At 33.1% G+C, this 18,800-nt stretch overlaps 1 protein-coding gene across 1 annotated transcript in view; it reads left to right on the top strand.

The window, feature by feature from the left end:
• Positions 1-18,800, top strand: part of ELP4 (elongator acetyltransferase complex subunit 4) — a 158,310-nt gene that overhangs the window by 54,780 nt on the left and 84,730 nt on the right. The window contains exons 8-9 of the mRNA XM_036428580.2: positions 4,465-4,573; positions 6,545-6,651. Of these exons, the coding sequence (XP_036284473.1) occupies positions 4,465-4,573; positions 6,545-6,651 (216 nt within the window). The remainder of the gene's footprint in view (positions 1-4,464; positions 4,574-6,544; positions 6,652-18,800) is intronic.

Below are 18,800 nucleotides of genomic sequence, written 5' to 3'. Positions count from 1 at the left end.
ATGTCTTGGCTACTATCCAGAGCTGACAACTTTCACCTCGGAGCGAAGAGAGATTTGTCTAATATAAGAAGGATTTTTGAGGCATCCTGGACTTTTACATCCAGATGGGCAAGGAAGAGGGATGGCAGTGTCATTGTACATGCCTGGGTGATGTCATTATGCCATGCATTCAGTATAATCATTAATTTACTCATACTGGTGAATCCCAAATGTCCTTATTCAAATATTCCTTATTGGGAATTGTAAAGTAACATGTTCAACATTTTAAAAAGTTACATTCAGCCGAAAATTCAAATGTATGCCAGAGTAATTGATGAACATATCTTAGTTTCTCCATTTTCAACTACATATACTATAGGCCAAGGGATGTGTGTTGGCTAATCACATAAAAACTCTTAGAATCTGTTAGGATGAGAATGTGAAAGTGCTAGTGTTGAGTCCTCTGCTCAGATCCGTATGCTAAAGTTTTCTGAGCATTGCGGGTTATATTATGACAATTTATTGTCCACAGTGTACTAGTATTCCTCCTAAAGTGTACTGTAATTAGTATTTTAAAGGACTTTTTTGCAATCATTAATTTTAAATTCTTTCAAGTAAATTCACCTACCTTTTATCTAAAAGACCATTTGGTATTAATATTATAATTTGAAAGAACTTTTATCAACAGTCGTTTTAAGGTATGATTACATCAGTAGACTATACTCTTTATGAAATCATGGAGGTACAGAAGTAATCTGTAACACAATTTTAACTTTTTAAAAAAATATGTACATTTACATACCCAAATATCTTTCATGCTTTTACAGATAATTGAAGATTATATATCTTTAATTACAATAAAGTTGGGCTCTTTGATGTTATGTAATTTCCAGTGTTTTGATTCTATAGACATTTTTTAGATATCTTTACAAATTTCACAATTAATCTAGTTTGCCGCATCACATAAACTACTGTGCAGAAAGAAGTAAAGTAATTCTTAAATATAAATTATTTTCTGTTAATGGTATGATTAAAAGCTTATTCTTGTGCAAATATTTCATGAAAGCTTTAAAAATAGAATTTAGTTTGTAAGTTAATGGCTATGATATAAGCTTATGGAACATAAAATATATAACAAATGAAATATATATTATGAAATTTTGAGATTTGAAATCTAGGCTATACACATATTTTACATTTGGAATTCTTTAGTTTTCCTTTGCAAAATGGAAATTAATTTTTTTGTGTGTCCCACAAACTACCTTAAAAAGACCTATAAAGTTGATAAATATTACAGAGTGTTAAATGGGTTACTAATACATTTTAAGGTTAAATTAAGGAAGAAAACCCTTTTTGAAATAAACAAATGTCAGGTTGAACATGTAAATACACAGGATACTACTAGAATGGAAGACTAATCCCATCTTTAAGTCTCATAGTTTCTATTATTTATATAATTGAGAAAGCCCTAGATTTTATATTAATGAAATCCTAAATATTTGAGTTCTAACAAAAACTGGCTTTTATCATTTTAGATTCAGATATTTAGATGCAAAGGCTTAGTCTTCTATTAATAAATAAAAGGAAATCTGACCTTTTTTATTAAGAAATTTTGTCAATCACCTGTTTAAGTGCTGGTTCATCAGAGGGTCCATGAGAGGAACACTTGTCCCAGTGGAGTTTATCCTAAAAAATGAAATAATAAGAGCCTGCTGGTGGTTATCTAAGATTCTTCTTAACGGGAGAACCACATGGCTATTCTTCATCTCTCACTCATTCTCACCCTCCACAACCAACCCAGCCACACCCCACCCCCACCCCAACATTGTTCAGTACTCAGCACAATGAATCATTTTCAAGTTGACTCATTGTGAACTGTATCCCAGCTGTTGGAATGTCTGGCAGACATTTCTGTTTGGGTGAAGAATAACTGGCTGGAACCCAACCTGGTTGAGTTTGATATAATGACCTTTGGCTAAAGAAAATTTGAGAGGAGCATGTTCTGAAGTCCCTGTAATTCCTGGGGTAAGACCATCCCCTATGACACAGAACTGAAAGTAAGGACTCAATCTGATTATTTTCTCACCATTGAGTGAAAAATTGTCTTAGGAAAAACTGGGCATTTCCAAATTTTGGTTTTTTCTATACTTGGTGCTCATATAATTGGAAGTATTAAAGGCAATGAAGAATAACTATTTTTACTTCTTCCTTTTAAGGCCACTAATTCAAAGGCTGAAATATCCTTTATATAGCACACATTTCTACTATGTGTACTGGGGGAGTTTCCAGTACAACCCTAGGTGTGAGTTAGACAGTCATTCTATATAATAAAAGGGTAATATGCAAATAGACCAAACAGCAGAACAACCAAACAACCAATCAAAGTGTAATATGCTAATGATATGCTAAGGTTGCTGGACTGCTCACTATGACATGCACTGACCATCAGGGGGCAGATGCTCCAACCGGTAGGTTAGCTTGACACTGTGGTCCGGCCTATCAGGACTGAGTAAGATGGGCCAGACACGCCTTGGAGCCCTCTCATGGTCCCTCCCGAGCCAGATCATGAACCAGTGGGGTCTCTTAGCCTGGCCTGCACCCTCTGGCAACCTGGGACCTCTTGGGGGATGTTGGAGAGCTGGTTTCAGCCTTATCCTGCAGGCCATTCCTTTTGGGAGGATGCCAGAGGCAGGGCTCATGGCTGGTGAGCACTGCTGTGGCAGTGCAAGCCTCTCCCAATTGGGGGCTGTTAGGGTACTAGCCTTCAGCAGGCACAGTGGGGCTTGTATGAACCAGAGTGGCAGGTAGGAGCTGCAGGCAGCATTGGACTGCAGGTTTTGGCCCTATCCCTGCAGGCCACCCAGAGGGACCCCACCGATGCACAAATTTGTGCACTTGGCCTCTACTTTCAACATAATGTTTAGTGACAGGGGCTATTATGTACTTTATTTTGAGTCTGGTAACATCAACCAGCCCTCTATTTTTCTTTCTTATACCATTTTCATAAGAGGACTAAAGAAGAAGAGGAATACCAATAGACTCAGTAGTCAATCACATTTTCAGAAAGTGAACATCTTTGACTATATTTGGACTTTTCTCTAATAGGGGACATGGCCTCTGACTAATAAATGTTCTTGACTGTTTTACATTTCTTTTCCTTTTTAAAAAAAAAAAATAAATATATATATATATATATATATATATATATATATATATACACATATATATATATATATTATTGACTTTTTACAGTGAAGAAGGGAGAGAGATAGAGAGCTAGAAATGTCAATGAGAGAAACATCGACCGGCTGCCTCCTGCACACCCCCTACCGGGGATGTGCCCGCAACCAATGTACATGCCCTTGACCGGAATCGAACCTGGGACCTTTCAGTCTGCAGACCGACGCTCTACCGCTGAGCCAAATTGGTTTCAGCTCTTCTCCTTTTTATAAAGATTAGTTTTAAACTGGTGGGCAATACCAGTGTGTAAAGTAGAAGTTTCCAAATGATAAAGTCTTATGAATAATACTTCTTTTTTAACTTATCGAGCTCTTCATAACATGTTTTTCTAGGATGTTATAGTGTATACACAGTTTTCTGACCTATCAGCTTGTCAGATTAAAAGAAATAAGGGCTTCTATCAAATAAAAGTATTAAAGAAAATGTATAAGATATTTAATTATTATACAGCCATGAAATTCTGGGTATTTTAGAACTTTTGCTACTTTAAAATGTGACTTTTTAAGGATATATTGTTTAATAATACTTTTGGTTCATATCAAAGTGAGTTGGAAAAGGAAGGGTAGGCTACTACCCATGTTTCCCCGAAAATAAGACATCCTCCAAAAATAAGACTTAGTGCATGGAAAGATAAGACATCCCCTGAAAATAAGACCTAGCACAACTTTGGGAGAAAAAATTAATATAAGACGCTGTCTTATTTTCGGGGAAACAGGGTAGTCTAGTGCTAGTTGCCTACCATCTTTTCTTTGCCTTTATTGCTATCCCAGAGCCAAATAGCAGCATCTGGAAAGAGAAAACAGAAAATTCCAGAGCTAGCCATGCTGCAGCATTTTAGCTGGATCTTTCCCTGTTTCTAATATGAGAGATGACCTGGTCCCATTTGACAGATGTCAGTAGGGCCTTTACTTATACATTTACTATATTGTCTACTGCTCTCAAATCCTGGTGTCCATCACATTTTCCTATAATAGTATATGAGCATAAAGGTATCCTTGCCCCTTAAGATAAGAGAAAAATAATTTATATTTTCTACCCATACTAAAGTATGTTCCCCCTCAGTTCTTTGATTTAAAATAGAATATTTACATGTATTCATGGAATTTTCAATTAAGGACATATTTTCATCCAGTTTTTGTTATTAGTCTGTCTCCTCTACAATTTGTTATTGAGATGGCTTGATGGTATTATATACAGGTCATATTTTTAAACATAACATGAAAGTTTTGTTTGCTTGTTTTTCAGAATAAAGCAATTATTGCTCGTATTACAAACTTGTCAGATACAGTCATCCATCTGGAGTCCTTTATTGGTTCTAACAGAGAAACCAACCCATTATATAAGGATTATCATGGTAAGCAGCACCCTCATGATGAGACTAGCATGTCCTGGTTCCTTCTAAGGTACCTGGAAGCATCTTGTCCATTTGTAATACCTACTGTCCAGTGGCGTGGATTCTATTTTGTAATACGTCTGTTAAATGTTTTCTACTCCTGGCCAATCTTCCTTGGCAGCTTGTCACCAAAGGACATTAAGACCACAGACAATGGTAACTGTTTGAAAGGAGTCACACCCAAGCGCTAAGGCATGGCAAAGCCAGAGCTATTAAGATTAAACTCTTTTTTATTGAGCTATAATTGATATGTAACATTTTATTAGCTTTAGATATACAACATAATGATTTTATATATGTATATATTGAGAAATAATTACCACAATAAGTTTAGTTAACATTCATCACCACACATAGTTCCAATTTTTTTTTTCTTGTGATGAGAACTTTTAAAATCTCTCTTAGCAACTTTCAAATATATAATACAGTATTGTCAACCATAGTGACCATGCGGTACATCATATCCCCAGTTATTACTTACTGTATAATTGACATACTATTTCTTTAACTTATTATATTTATATTCTTAAAACAATCCAAATTGAAGAGTAAGCTTAGTAAAATTATATTTTATATTCTAATTAATTTGCTTAAAATATTTCAGGGGTTGAAAGACTATGACTTTTTGTGCTGAAATTTCTGAACTGATAAATGATTCCTCACAAAATAATGGGTAATCCTGATGACCAGTGAAGTTTCTATTTATAAGAAAGGGCCTGAGGAATCATTCCTTCATTCTGTAAGGCTTCCTGATTTAATAGTTAACTAAACAAGCACATGCAAGTTTAAAATGAAAAATGTGCAAATCAAAGTATGGTTGCCTATTTCTAATATATTTCACTAAATAGCTCTGCATGAGGTACTTTTAATTTTATCTAAACTGCATTTTTAATATCTTTTAAAGTAACAATAAATAAATTGCATACTTTAGTGAATTATATTTGAAAGGGACATTTCTAAAGTTAAGCACCTAGAGATTTATCATTTTAAGCTACAACTAATACATACATTACTAAGCATTCAGACACACACAAAACTCTATACTAGAGAAGCAGTTCTATAAATAAGATTGATATACTTCATTCAAATCTGGACTTGCCTTCTTGCCCCATGTTTAGAAATCAATGTCTTTAGGATAGTGATTTCTAAATATGGGCTGATTCAGGCAGAGACACACTGAAGAATCTTCCACAACTTCATCTGTGGCAAATGAACCCTAGTTTAGTCAGGAACTGTATTAAGCTGCATAGAAGCCATCCAGTGTCCTTGTCAGAAAAAATTAGCAAGTGTTTCTACTGACAAGAGGCCAAAGCTCACTGTTTACCTAGCACTGTTACAAAGCTCATAGCAGCTCCAGGAAGGTCTAGCATGCCCCAGAAATGAGTGTCTTAGGATGGCTTAGGGGTTAATGTTTGATCCTAGACTGTGCTCTAAAATGTTGTTTTCTTCAATGGTTTGTTCCAGTCATTAATAAGGTACAAAATAGAATACATTTCATGAGTGTTTACCTGGCTATGGGTAATCCATAAGCCTTGTTTTACTGGCTGCTTAGTGGTGCATTTAATAAAATAAAGATCACCCATTGGTGCCGTGGGTTGCATGCAAAGTGATAGCCATATTTGCTTACTGTAAATACAAGAGAAAATCACACACAAACCGGCTGTAGTTTTGACAAGTAGTAAGATCCCTCTTTGCATCTGTACTTCTGTACCAAAGTGCAATTAGTTTTCCTCACACAAGGATTTCTGTTTATCTTATTCTGCTTGATTACTTGAATATAATCACACCATTTGCTTCATTGCTCCTGGTAGTAAGCTCCAGTTTTAAAAGGGAAGATGCTTGTGTGTAAATTTACAGGATTCTGCTGTAACACTCTCATTTATGCATCCAATGACTGCATTTTAATTTTTTTCCTTTCTTCCTTTCCACAAGGTTTGATTCACATACGTCAGATTCCTCGGCTTAATAACTTGATGTGTGATGTGTCAGATGTCAAAGACTTAGCTTTTAAATTGAAAAGAAAGCTATTCGTCATTGAGGTAAGAGAATTTTTATATTTCAGTTTACAGTTTTGAGGTAAGGTATATATATTATTTCAATATATATTAAGGTATATATATTATTTTAATGAAATTCTTAGATGGTTCATGCTAAATATTTTTTCCTATGCTAAATATTTTTAAATTCTTTTGATGAAATAAAATAATTTTAGACTATTTTATTTATTTTTTTATTTTAATGACATATTATTAGAGTATAGCAAAAATTATTTTGTTTTAAATATCCATTTAAAGTAAGCTCCAAATTTACATGCATATTTTCAAGGCTTTCAAAGGGATATTTAATTAAGTGTTAATGAGCTGTGCTTATTTGTATGTGGAATGTGAGTCTACCCACAATTATACCTGGCTAGAAAAAGAGAATCCTATCTACCTTCTAAAAGCTGGTTTTTATTAGTAGCAGAGTCACCTTTCTGCTTTTCCGTGTTGAATAAAACAAAGTACTCACTCTAATTTGCACCACTACCTTTAAGTAAATTTTCAACAAAACTGAAACTTTTTGTGTGACCTCTCTGCAAGTAATAGTGACAGAAAGTGGTAGTACAAACGATTTATTTCAACTTAATCTTGCTAAAGAGCAAATGAACATAGCACTATTAAGCAATTAGGGTTGATGTATTTATTAACGAAATAAATGCTCAGAGAGAGATGGCTTTTGGGTGATGTGATAGTTATCAGTATAGTCGGTGCCATTTTTTTTTAACAAAGACATAAAACAGCCAAGCAGCCTTGACAAACCATTTTGTTTAATCTCTTTTCAAATGAAAAGCTCTTAAGCAGGCCACTTGTCTTAACTGCTTGAAACCATAAAAAGAGAGAATTGCCACCAATAAATTAGCATATTTTTAACTTCATCACCAAATGATGGTCAATGTGGCTTGGCACTGCTTTGGTGTTTGGGACTTCACCCTGAAGTGACCACTTTGGCCCTTTTTTGACCCTCTGCCCTCTTTAGCTGGCCACTTGATAAGGTAACTTAATGGTTCTCTCTCTTTTTCTCTTTCCCCTCACATTTGCAAGAAGCACTAACCTATAAATCATTGTAAGGGCCCTATCCAGTGACAAATTAATGTGCCCTCCTCCTAATTAATGGTCATCAATGTCCTTAATTATCTAATCCTATTGAGAGCAGTTAATAGTTAATCAGGCAGCCCGTTCTTCAAGCAGGTCATCTCTGCAGGAGTGTTAGAAGTTTCTCATCTGGGGATGCTCCTTCAAAAGCCACTTAAAGCCAAAAGAACTGGAGTGCAGAAATGCTGATTCTTGAGCTAATTTGCTTTATTTCTCCAAAAATACCATTGAAAGGGAATCCAACACTAATTGTTCAAGCATTGTTTTAGTTGTTCTGACAGAATATGGAGAAATTTGTCATAATATATATAGTTATAAATATAGATGTGCAGTTGTAGTTGTTGATGTCACAAAGAGAGCATGCCTTATTTTCTTTTAGATGAATTTATATTTTTAATGAAAGACGTGTGTGTGTGTTTTTCCCATGTGACACCTTTCTCTTCAGATGAGTATTCTGACAACCAGGTCTGAGTTATCATGCCTATAAAATTTTTATCATACCATAAAAATTAAGCAAGAAGATTCCTTGATGATAAAAATATTATGCCTAGAGAAAAAGTAGCCCAGTAGTTGAGTCATGTTTATTCATTCTCTCTCTCTCTCCCCCTCTCTCTCTTTCACACACACACACAATAATATTTTGGGGGGTAGAGGGTAGACATAAAGTACTTATATAATGTCAAGTGAGACCTTACCTGTAAATAACTTTAGGTTCTAATAGTGTCTACATTTTACCATTGAAGCTAATGAAAGGTCATTTATTAACCACATGGGTTTCTTTCTGTTCCATTTCCTTTTTTCTCTTCTTACTAGTATAAAACTAAAAGAACCGTTATAATTGGTGACTCTAGTTTAGAAGCAATATATGAAAACAAAACTATGTTGGTTTTTTTAAATTAATATTTAATATAGTCAATCAAATCCTTCATATTTTTTGCTTATAACCTAATAAGTGTTTGTGTGTGTAAGTTTATATATTAATAAGTATATATATAAATGTACATATAGATTTATGTACGTAAACTTGTTCTACATAAGTTTATGTACATAAATATATGAAATTCAATTTAGTGGTTAGAAAAATATAAAGAATTAAACCTAATAAAAGTACAAATAGTTATGTTATAATTGTATAAAACCATGTGATTGGTGTAAAATTAAATGCTTAAATATAGCATTGTACACTATAAAATGCATACCCAATTAGATCTCAATTCCTGGTGGTATATTCTAGACCACATGTGTCAAACACAAGGTCCGCGGGCCAAATCCGTCCCGCCAGGCCTTGCAATGTGGCCCGCACCGCGCTGTCATCACTGCACTCCGCTGCGTTTCCATCACAATGACAGTTTATGACTGTTCAGTAAACCATTCGGCCCGCGATTTAGGCAGGATTTTAGATTTTGGCCTCTTCTCTGATTGAGTTCGACACCCCTATTCTAGACACTGTTGAAACAAGAGGACTTTTTTTTATTGGGGGAAAAATACCTACCAAGTGGCAATGTTTTAATATGTACAACAAATAAAAGTTTTTTTTAAGAAATTGCCCTGATATTTTAAAAAATAAAATGTACACTTTACTAGTCTATAAAATCTGAAGTAATAATATTACCAGGCATTGAATATGCATCTTACTCTTAGAAGGGAAAGGTAGCTTAGCAGGTTAAACAGACATGTTTTTTATTCCATACAGGTAAATTTGTTACATGTTGGAATTTACTGATAATCACAAGACCTAAAAAGACAGCATGGCCAGAAATAAGGGTGCAAAGGAACAGACAAACACTCTTATCTGTATTTTTAGGGTACTTTTTTTTTTTATTACATCATTGCTCTTTTATATATTAAAAAAATTTTTTTTTTTTACTAATGCCATTACGGGTCTTTAACAAGTGGAGCAACTTTAACTTGTAGTCTGCACTTTCTTTGAATGATTTGGAGTTAGCAACAGAATGTTTCTTCCTTCTTGGAATGTGAAAGCATTTATCTGATCATAGTAAATTCTTACCAGTACCTAACATTCATCAGCTATGAATCCCTATACATTAACCCCTCTAAAAAAAAAAAATCATAGCAGAATCCTATCTAGTAAGAACATTGAAATCCTGGCATACATTCTTGATAAGCAAAAGAGAAAGTTGAATATTGGCTCAATAAAAGAAGTTAAAAGAAGCAGTTTCCAATTTTCCAAAAATTGATAATTCTTGTAAACTGTACATGGTAACTGTCTAGCATATTTAATTATCCACAGTACACTACTTAATCCTTTGTCTTACCACATAACCTCCATTCAATCATGGCAACCATTTATTATGCCTTTATTGTGCAACAGGTACTGTACTGACTTATTTACATTTTCTATATAGTGATTAAATATTTTATAAAGATAATTATAACCAAGTTATAATACTAAATATACAGAAGTTGTATTTTTTTTCCATTTTATAACTGTCCCAAAATTAGAGAAACAAAAATTATACAAATTGAAAAAATACAAGTGTAAGTAGTTATCTCAGCTTGGAAGCTGTGCGCCCAAGTTATGCATCTTACAGAACTTTACAGAGAATGAGGAGGCAGTGTTTACAGCTCACTTGGCCAGTGGAGTTTATATAATACCTAAAGCTGTATTATTTGAAAGATTTTTAAAACTATATAATTTATATTACATGTATTTCAGCAAATATTTTATACCTACTAGTACTAAGTATATGATTCTGATCTTAATTTTGGTATACTTAGTAGGTATAAAATGGGTTTTATGTAAACTCCACTGGTCAAGTGAGCTATAAGCACTGCCTCCTCATTCTCTGTAAAGTTCTGTGAGATGCATAACTTGGGTACATAGCTTCCAAGCTGAAATAACTACTTATGCTTGTATTTTTCAATTTGTGTAATTTTTGTTTCTCTAAGTTTGGGGTTATCATTAACCAGTTTTTTCTTTATATTGATAATTCATTATGATATTATAATAAACAAGTAAAATTTCATAAAATTTGAAATGCTGTTGGCATTAATTTGATGACATGATAGGAGCAGCATTTTACTTGGATTTAGTAATGTTTTACTATTTTGATGTTGCATTTTGATGTTATATTATATCTTAATATATTCTAGTAATTGATTTTCTAATATAGTGATAATAATGTATTACTACATTGGTTACAACCTCTATCAAGGTTTGGATAGTGTGACAGTTTTCCAGATCTAAGATTCAGTGTTTTTAAGTTCAAGTGAGAAAGTATGATTACTAAGTTAAGCTGAAATATACAAAAGATATATACTGTTCTCTGCAAAATTTCAATATAAGGATAAATAATACTTATGTAAGCTTAAATTGGTCCAAAAATAGTAGTTATCAGAAATGTTGTATCTATGTGGGTCTTATAAACTAAATGAGTATTGATAATTCAGTAAATCAAATTTATTTAAGGTTTTCTTATTATACTATACTCAAAATTCAGAATATAGAACCTCAGTACCTCTTTAATCACAAAAAGCTTTTACTCACAGAATAATAGATTAACCAGTATTTATTAAGTATCACTATTTTTTATGCACTTACCTAGTAGATTCACTCTTTAGTATTAAAACCAGAGTAGTATATGCATCAGTAATAAATTAACTTTACAATCATACTACAGTGTACTTGATATGATTCAGTAGAATTATTTAAAATTATTACATACTGGTAAATCATAAACTCTTGTAAGCTACAAGGGTGTCAGTCACTGTGACAATGTTGGACAATAGAGTGTTGCATGATATCTTTGGTCCTCAGTTTCCTTACCTCCCAATATTTTGTCTCAGTCTTTCCAACTTTTAAATGGGAAGTAGAAAGGTGACTATATGTTTATAATATCTAGAGATAGAGGGGAAGGATAGTGAACTTATTTGTCAATTCACAGTTATGTCACTACAGTATAATAATGGATATGCAAATGTCTGGCTCAGGAGCATTATTAAGTTGCAGCATTATGGACTACATAACCCAAAATACCTTTTCTGATAATGATGCCGCCCACAAATATTGGTTGGTATTTCAATTCCCAGGTATACTACAGTTCACAAGAGAAAATCAAAGTACAACATAGATATATCTGGATGAAATCATTTGTCAAAAATAGATCCAAATTAATATTCTTTAACAGTGGAAATGCCATTCCCTAGGTGTTTACATTTAGCATATTCATTATATTACCATTACCATATTTACACTTAAATTCCCAAGTGATATAGACATACAGTAATGTCACATAGATTTCACAGAATCTCCAGAAGTTGGTTTAATACAATGCTTGATATATTTCACATGTCGTAGCGAGCCTATCATAATTGCATACCACCTTAAGGGGAACCCAGTTTTGAGACTTGTCTAATCCTATTTCTTCCCACTTTGGAATCTTAATTAGAAGAGGTAAGGGAGGAAAAAAAAACCACATCATTTAAATTATTGTCTTGAATCTGTAGCAAAAGGTATAATCCGCAATTGGGCCAATTAGTGAACCCCATAGTTAGCTATGCTGCAGCGAACAATTTGATTAGATCTGACACCATCCTAGTTCCCACTGTTGTTTTGCCAGGTATGATGGTCAGACTTCAAAGAGCTTGAGGCATCAGCAGGGCAAGGTTTGGAGGCCAGCTTAGGTCCGGTTGTTAATCTCTCTGCTAAAACCACAGCGGCTCTCACACAAAACAAGCTTACACAACACAATCATGTGGTATTAAAGTTAGAGTTGAGTCATGCCAATTTGCCTGTGATTTTGTGATGACTGACCAAAGATGGCTACATGACTAGACACATGCTAAAAGTATCCTGATTAGGTAAATTCCCCAAATATATGCTTTTTTTTTTTTTTTAACTTCCTATATAAATGTTGTGAAAGCTTACTCCCTTTAATCAAACTTCCAAAGTAATAGCACTGTATCAGGGGAACGGAGTATTTCTTACTAGCAGCCTGAATCCTGAACTTTCCACTTACCACTTCATACAAATGTGTCCTTACATTAATAATTCCTAAAGGAAAATTTAAAAGGAAATTGTTTTTAAGAGGTCAGCGTTTTGAAAGTCTATAAAGCACCTTGAAAGAAACAGAAGAAAAAAATTCTTCCTGAGTCATTTATGTTCACGGACAATTTTTCTGCAATTTCTTTATAATTATTTTCCACTTACATGTTGAGTAAAGTGCTCTTCCAGGATGTGATTGCATAAATGTTCTTTTCTCTGCGTTCTGATTTGCTGGAACATAGCGGTAATGGTGACATGTTTCCATTCTGAGGAGAGCCCAAGGCGGCGTTAGTGTTATTCCGAGTGATTGAAGCTGCCATCTTGCTGACTTTCCCTTGGGCAGCATCAGGCCTATTTGCTTTTGTGTTCATTTCACATGCTTTCTGTGAATTTGGCTGGCAGAGCGTCATTGCTTCATTTAGCAAGAAAAAGTAAATTTATGTTTGGCTATTGTATCTCTCCAAGTTTCTGTATGGTCACCAACATCAAAGGCATTAAACTTATAATTTGTTATATCATGTGAATACTGTTTTATTTTTGACATTTAAGGAAAGCATATATTTGAATAGCAAGGTGTTTGCAAAAAGCACAAGTCAAATATTTAGAATCTTTCAAAAACAGTTTTCAGTCCATGAGTCTCTCTCTCACAAGGATCCTTGGGTAGGTGTAGTACAGTAATCTCACCTTTGAGATCAGGATGATAATAGATTCATTACCAACTAATGAATGCAAAGAGAAAAAGATCTCTCTTTTTAAAATGCCGCAGATGCAGACATTTCTAAATGCTGTGTGGTGTGGCTCCAGGAAAATTACATTGCAGTAGTTCAAGAATTTTCTTCAAGCCTTTGTAGAACTACTGTAGTAGAATTTGCCCAGCTTCCATTATATTCCTTGAATCATTCCCTCCTACAGTGAGTTATTTTTCTGTTGAAGGAAGTAAGAAAAAGAGAAAACAAATAATGATAATAAATTTTAGTTGTCTCATTTCATCAGCTAGAAGGTAAGTGTGTATTTTACTAATATATTTTGCAGGATGCCTAGAAGAGTAACAAATACAGTATCGAGCTTAATAAATATGGTATCCATATTTGTGATATGTGATATAGGTAGCTTTACAGGTGTTTTGTACCAAAATATCCTCACTTCTTCCTCCATATCTTTGCACAGCTAATGTCCAGAATATTAATCCCTCCCATCCCTTCATGACTTCTTCTTCTCGTTGGATTGCAGATTAAATATCTCAATCTCTTTCTTAGAGATGTCGTCTCCTACTAACCCATCTGAATTATTCACTCAGTTACCTGCTGTCATGTACTTACTGTATTTTTATTCTCAGTATAGCACTTACATATTATATAGTTGTTTAACAGTTAATTTGTTTATTTTTCCCAACCTCACTCAACCTCACCTGTTGTAACCTTCACAAAAGTAGAGACATAGTCTGTCTTATTCACAGCTGAATCCTAATAAGCACATATAGTAGGTGTTCCATAAATATTTGTTGATAAAGAACTATTTTTAAAGTAATTCATGTCTACCCTCAGAGTATTTAAAAACACACCTTGGGTATCTCATTTGATTGTGTTGGGTGTTTTCATATACATGACCACATTTCATTCATATTTGAGGCTCATAGAAACCATTGCCATAGGCGTTACTAAACACATTTAAAATTCATCTTTATTGTTGAAAGTATTATAGATGTCTCCCTTCCCCTCCCTATTGACTCTTTTCAGCCCATTCCAGTCACCTCTTCAGACCTTCCCCGCACTGCTGTCTGTCCATAGGCAATACATATATGCATGTAAGTTAATTAGTTTAGTTCTTCCCACTTCCCCCCATTCACTTTGAAATTACTGCACACATTTTAATGTAAGAAATATAAGGAATTCTATAACCCTCCCAAAGTCATAGAGCTGAGTTTAGAGCCTGGATCAAATCTACATATCTGACTCTATGAAAGTTAACATGTTCAGGAGCTCTGTTAATTATTATTATTTTAAAATAAAACACTTATTGAGTGTTTGACAGGGGTCTGGGACTAGTACAAGTGCTTTATAGCCATTACCTCATAGATTTCATAACTACCACATAACATTATTATCTGCATTTTATGAATTTAAGGTTCAGAGAGATCAAGCAACTTAACTAATCCAAAGTCACAAAGTTTATCACTGACAGACATGCCACTTAAATTCAAGTCTGTCTTATTCCAAAGTGCTCTTTAACCACTAGCTACTCACTATACCCCAAGTGTACTACCATCTCAGTTTCAGTACAAAAGCCAGAAGGCCTCTGCCATGATGCATTCAAACAAATAAACAAAAAAGGAAAAAATAAATAAAATGTATCCTAATAAGCATCTATACTCTATTTTAATAAAATACATTATAGCCAGGACCGGTTTGGCTCAGTGGATAGAGCGTCGGCCTGCGGACTGAAAGGTCCCGGGTTCGATTCCAGTGAAGGGCATGTACCTTGGTTGCGGGGGCACATCCCCAATAAGGGGTGTGGCAAGAGGCAGCTGATCGATGATTCTCTCTCATCGATGTTTCCAACTCTCTATCCCTCTCTCTTCCTCTCTGTGAAAAACCAATAAAAATATATTTAAAAAAAATACATTATAAAATTCATATTGGCTTACTTATAGTTTCTTCCATATATAACATTTTGTTACATATATAGATATGAATATGTTAGGGTGGCAGAATTGCTTTTTCCTTTTTTTTTTTTTTACTTTGGTATTTGATAGCTATTTTTTAATTTAAAAAATTAATTTTCAGAAAATATAATATACCCAGAAATACTATCCACTTCTGTAAGACTTCTGGATTTTTGCTGCATAAGTCAGGGAAAGTATTCTGTTCAAACACACATAGTTCCCTTGTTCCAGTCAACTACTTTGATGTGGTTCAAAAGTATACCAAATTTAATTAATATTATTAAATTGCATATTATCATTATATTATTATTTTATTCACATAAGTTCTACATTCAGGTACTTTTGCAAATAGTAATTTACTCATTGCCAGTGTTTATATTTTATTTCTTGTATTTTTTATGTTGTTTTAAAAGTATCTTCTTTAGAGCATCAGACATTATTTTGTGAGATAATTAAGGTATATACAACTTAAAAGACAATGAGTTTACCAAATTCAATTTTTTAAATTTCTAATTTTGCTTTCCCTTTTATTATAACTAGTTCTAATAAAGATTTGATCCATTCATAGTAAAACCTATTTTCTGTTACAAATGTGTTTTATTTATTGGAAGTTCTTTGAATATTATCTACAAGCAAAATTAAGCAGTAAATCTAATGATTGCAAAAATGTTGTCCTCTTTTATTCATTAATATTGCTAAAAATCTTTCCTATAATTTAATAATAAGAATAAATTTTGTTATTCATTAAGAAAATATGATGTTAAATATACTGGTAAACTATTATTTTTTATAATGTAGGATTTGGGGATCATAATAACTAAGAGAAACTGGGGTATAATGGAAATGCCTTTATTCACAAAGCCAGTAAAGAAGTTTTCTTATCTAAGTGGAAATTCTAATTTTGTCACAGTTATCACTGTCAAAACTCCCTGCCATTGTAGACATTTCATAGAGTAGCCAGTTCAGGTTCTGTGTGTCTGTACAGTGAAGTTCACTGAACTGTTATGTCAGATGCTGTCAAGTCAACCGACCGTTATTATAGAGAATCTAACCAAATCATTGTGACGTGAGCCTTCCAGAACTAAGATACCCAATATGAATGGTTTAATGAAATTGAATATTTGGTTTCAGTTTTTTGTAAGATTGTCAAAATATATTTCACTCATTCATAAATTTCTGAGTTAACTAGTTGAAATATCTATCCCTATACTTGATTAAAATTTTGTTTTAAATATTACTTAATATAGGTAACACTTGAAATGCATATAGGTACTTGAGTATGTTTTGTTAGGTACTTGATTCTTCACCAAACATTTTAAAGTAAAGTTCTAATTATATAGTTATTTAGTAAAAAAGAGAAGAAGTGTCTTCTACTAAAATTAAAATTTTCTGTTATAATAAAGCTTGTTTCAAGTTTCTAATAACTATGTTTTTAATTCTTACGTGAGGATATTTTTCCATTAATTTTAGAGAAAGTGGAAGAGAGAGGGAAAGACAGAGAGAAACATCGATGTGAGAGAAGCACATCAATTGGTTACCTCCTGCCTGAGCCCTGACTAGGACTAAGTAGGAGCCTGCAACTGAAGTGTCCGTACTCTCTCCACTGAGCCAAACCAGCTAGGGCTCAAATAACTTTTTATTTCCAAAGGCTATTATGAAAAACAAAGTTGTATTTGATTACCAAGAACTTAATGAAAGTTATGTACATGTTATAAATATTTCTTATATAATTGGAAGAAGTTTATTTTTCTGATCAATTGTTATCTAAAAGGTATTATTACAGTGTAGACTTAGTTAAATGCCTTACTTATGTACATATTTTTATGGATGGGGGTGCTGTTGCTATTTCTGTTCAATTATCTCAGAAATATTTTACCAACTTATACTGTAGCTATGGTGTAGCATTGAAAACCTCCTAACAAAAAGCTTCTTGATGCAATTAAAGGTCACTTGTGCATATTGTAATAGCCTACTCATTTACAAGATCTTTGTTAAGGGTCAGTGATATAGCATGAAATGGATTGCCCTTGTTGAGCCATAAATAAATGGGTCAATTATGTCATATTCAGTGGGCAGAGAAAAAAGCTAACACAATATCAGTTTATTAATATTTTTACAAATTGTTAAAATGTTAAGCAAAACCAAATGCACTGGTACTGTATTCTTAACATAAATAATTACAGAAATTTATTAGAATATGTAACTGCAGTTTTTAAGGAGAACTGCTTAATACACATATTTTTGTTTGTTTAAATATATAGATCACATGCAGATACAGAAAAACTACCACATAGTGATAGTGTTTTATCATAAAACTAGCATATTTTAAAATGGCTAAGATGTATATATTCCATTTTTTCTGTATTGAAGTTCAAAACTTGTCAGGGATAGGCATGAAAACACACTCAAACTAGATAGTGATTTATTTTAATTTTCTTTCCTAGCCTTCCCAATGCTCTTAGGGGGAAAAATGTTGGTGCAGACCAACTATTAGTAATGAATTCAGTCACCTGATTTTTTCAATAAATTGAGACTTTAGGGTAAAAATAAAATTAATAATGAAAAGAAAGTATTTTATACCTTATAATAATTTTAATACACTTAGATGTTACATGTTACATATGTATTTGTGAGGTACAAATCATTTTTTATTCTCAAACTAAAATCAAATGAGTAAAAAATGTTCTAATGAAATAAATTTATGCAGCACTTTCTAATTTTCTTTTTGGTTGTTGTGTACTATCAAAAATGAAAAAATTTTAAATTGTAATCAATGCCTAACCAAATCTTCTGAGTCACCATTTCATATATGGAATAGTATGATAATGCTAATAGTTTCCATAAGTGGATAATATATTTCCAAGATTTTGCATAAGTAAAATAACCTTCAAAAAATATTGGATAATAATATAATAAACTGTTATTGCTGAAATAAAGTCGAACTGTGTCCTCAAAAATTTAATTAGGAAATGAGGTAAAATATAATTTTTACTTAACAAAAATGATTGATATGCTATTTGAATCATGATTTCCTTTTGTCATTTTCTTGCCACTTGAAAATTATTTTGAATGTTTCATCTTCAAAGACTCTGTAATAAGTTTTCTTAATTTGCAACACCCCCTCCTCAGTGTTGATTCCTATTATCTCTTTAGGTTTAAAATAGTTACCCTTTCTAACCCCCATTGACTCAGCACTTGCTTGTAAATATGTCCAGTCTTCTCTGGGCAGTAGGACTGATTTTATGGCCTATATGTTTTTCTGGCTTTAAACAGGAAAAGATTTGTGAGTTAGGGGTGAAATAATTATATACAATGGAATCTGAACACAACATTTTGGATATTCCACAGTCCAGATTTAAATACACATTAGCAGTAAAGCGACTAATATCT

The sequence above is a fragment of the Pipistrellus kuhlii genome, unplaced genomic scaffold (genome assembly GCF_014108245.1).
Source record: "Pipistrellus kuhlii isolate mPipKuh1 unplaced genomic scaffold, mPipKuh1.p scaffold_m20_p_9, whole genome shotgun sequence".
Classification (NCBI taxonomy): domain Eukaryota; kingdom Metazoa; phylum Chordata; class Mammalia; order Chiroptera; family Vespertilionidae; genus Pipistrellus; species Pipistrellus kuhlii.
The sequence above is the reverse complement of the archived record's forward strand: the minus strand, read 5'-3'. Positions and strand labels throughout refer to the sequence as shown.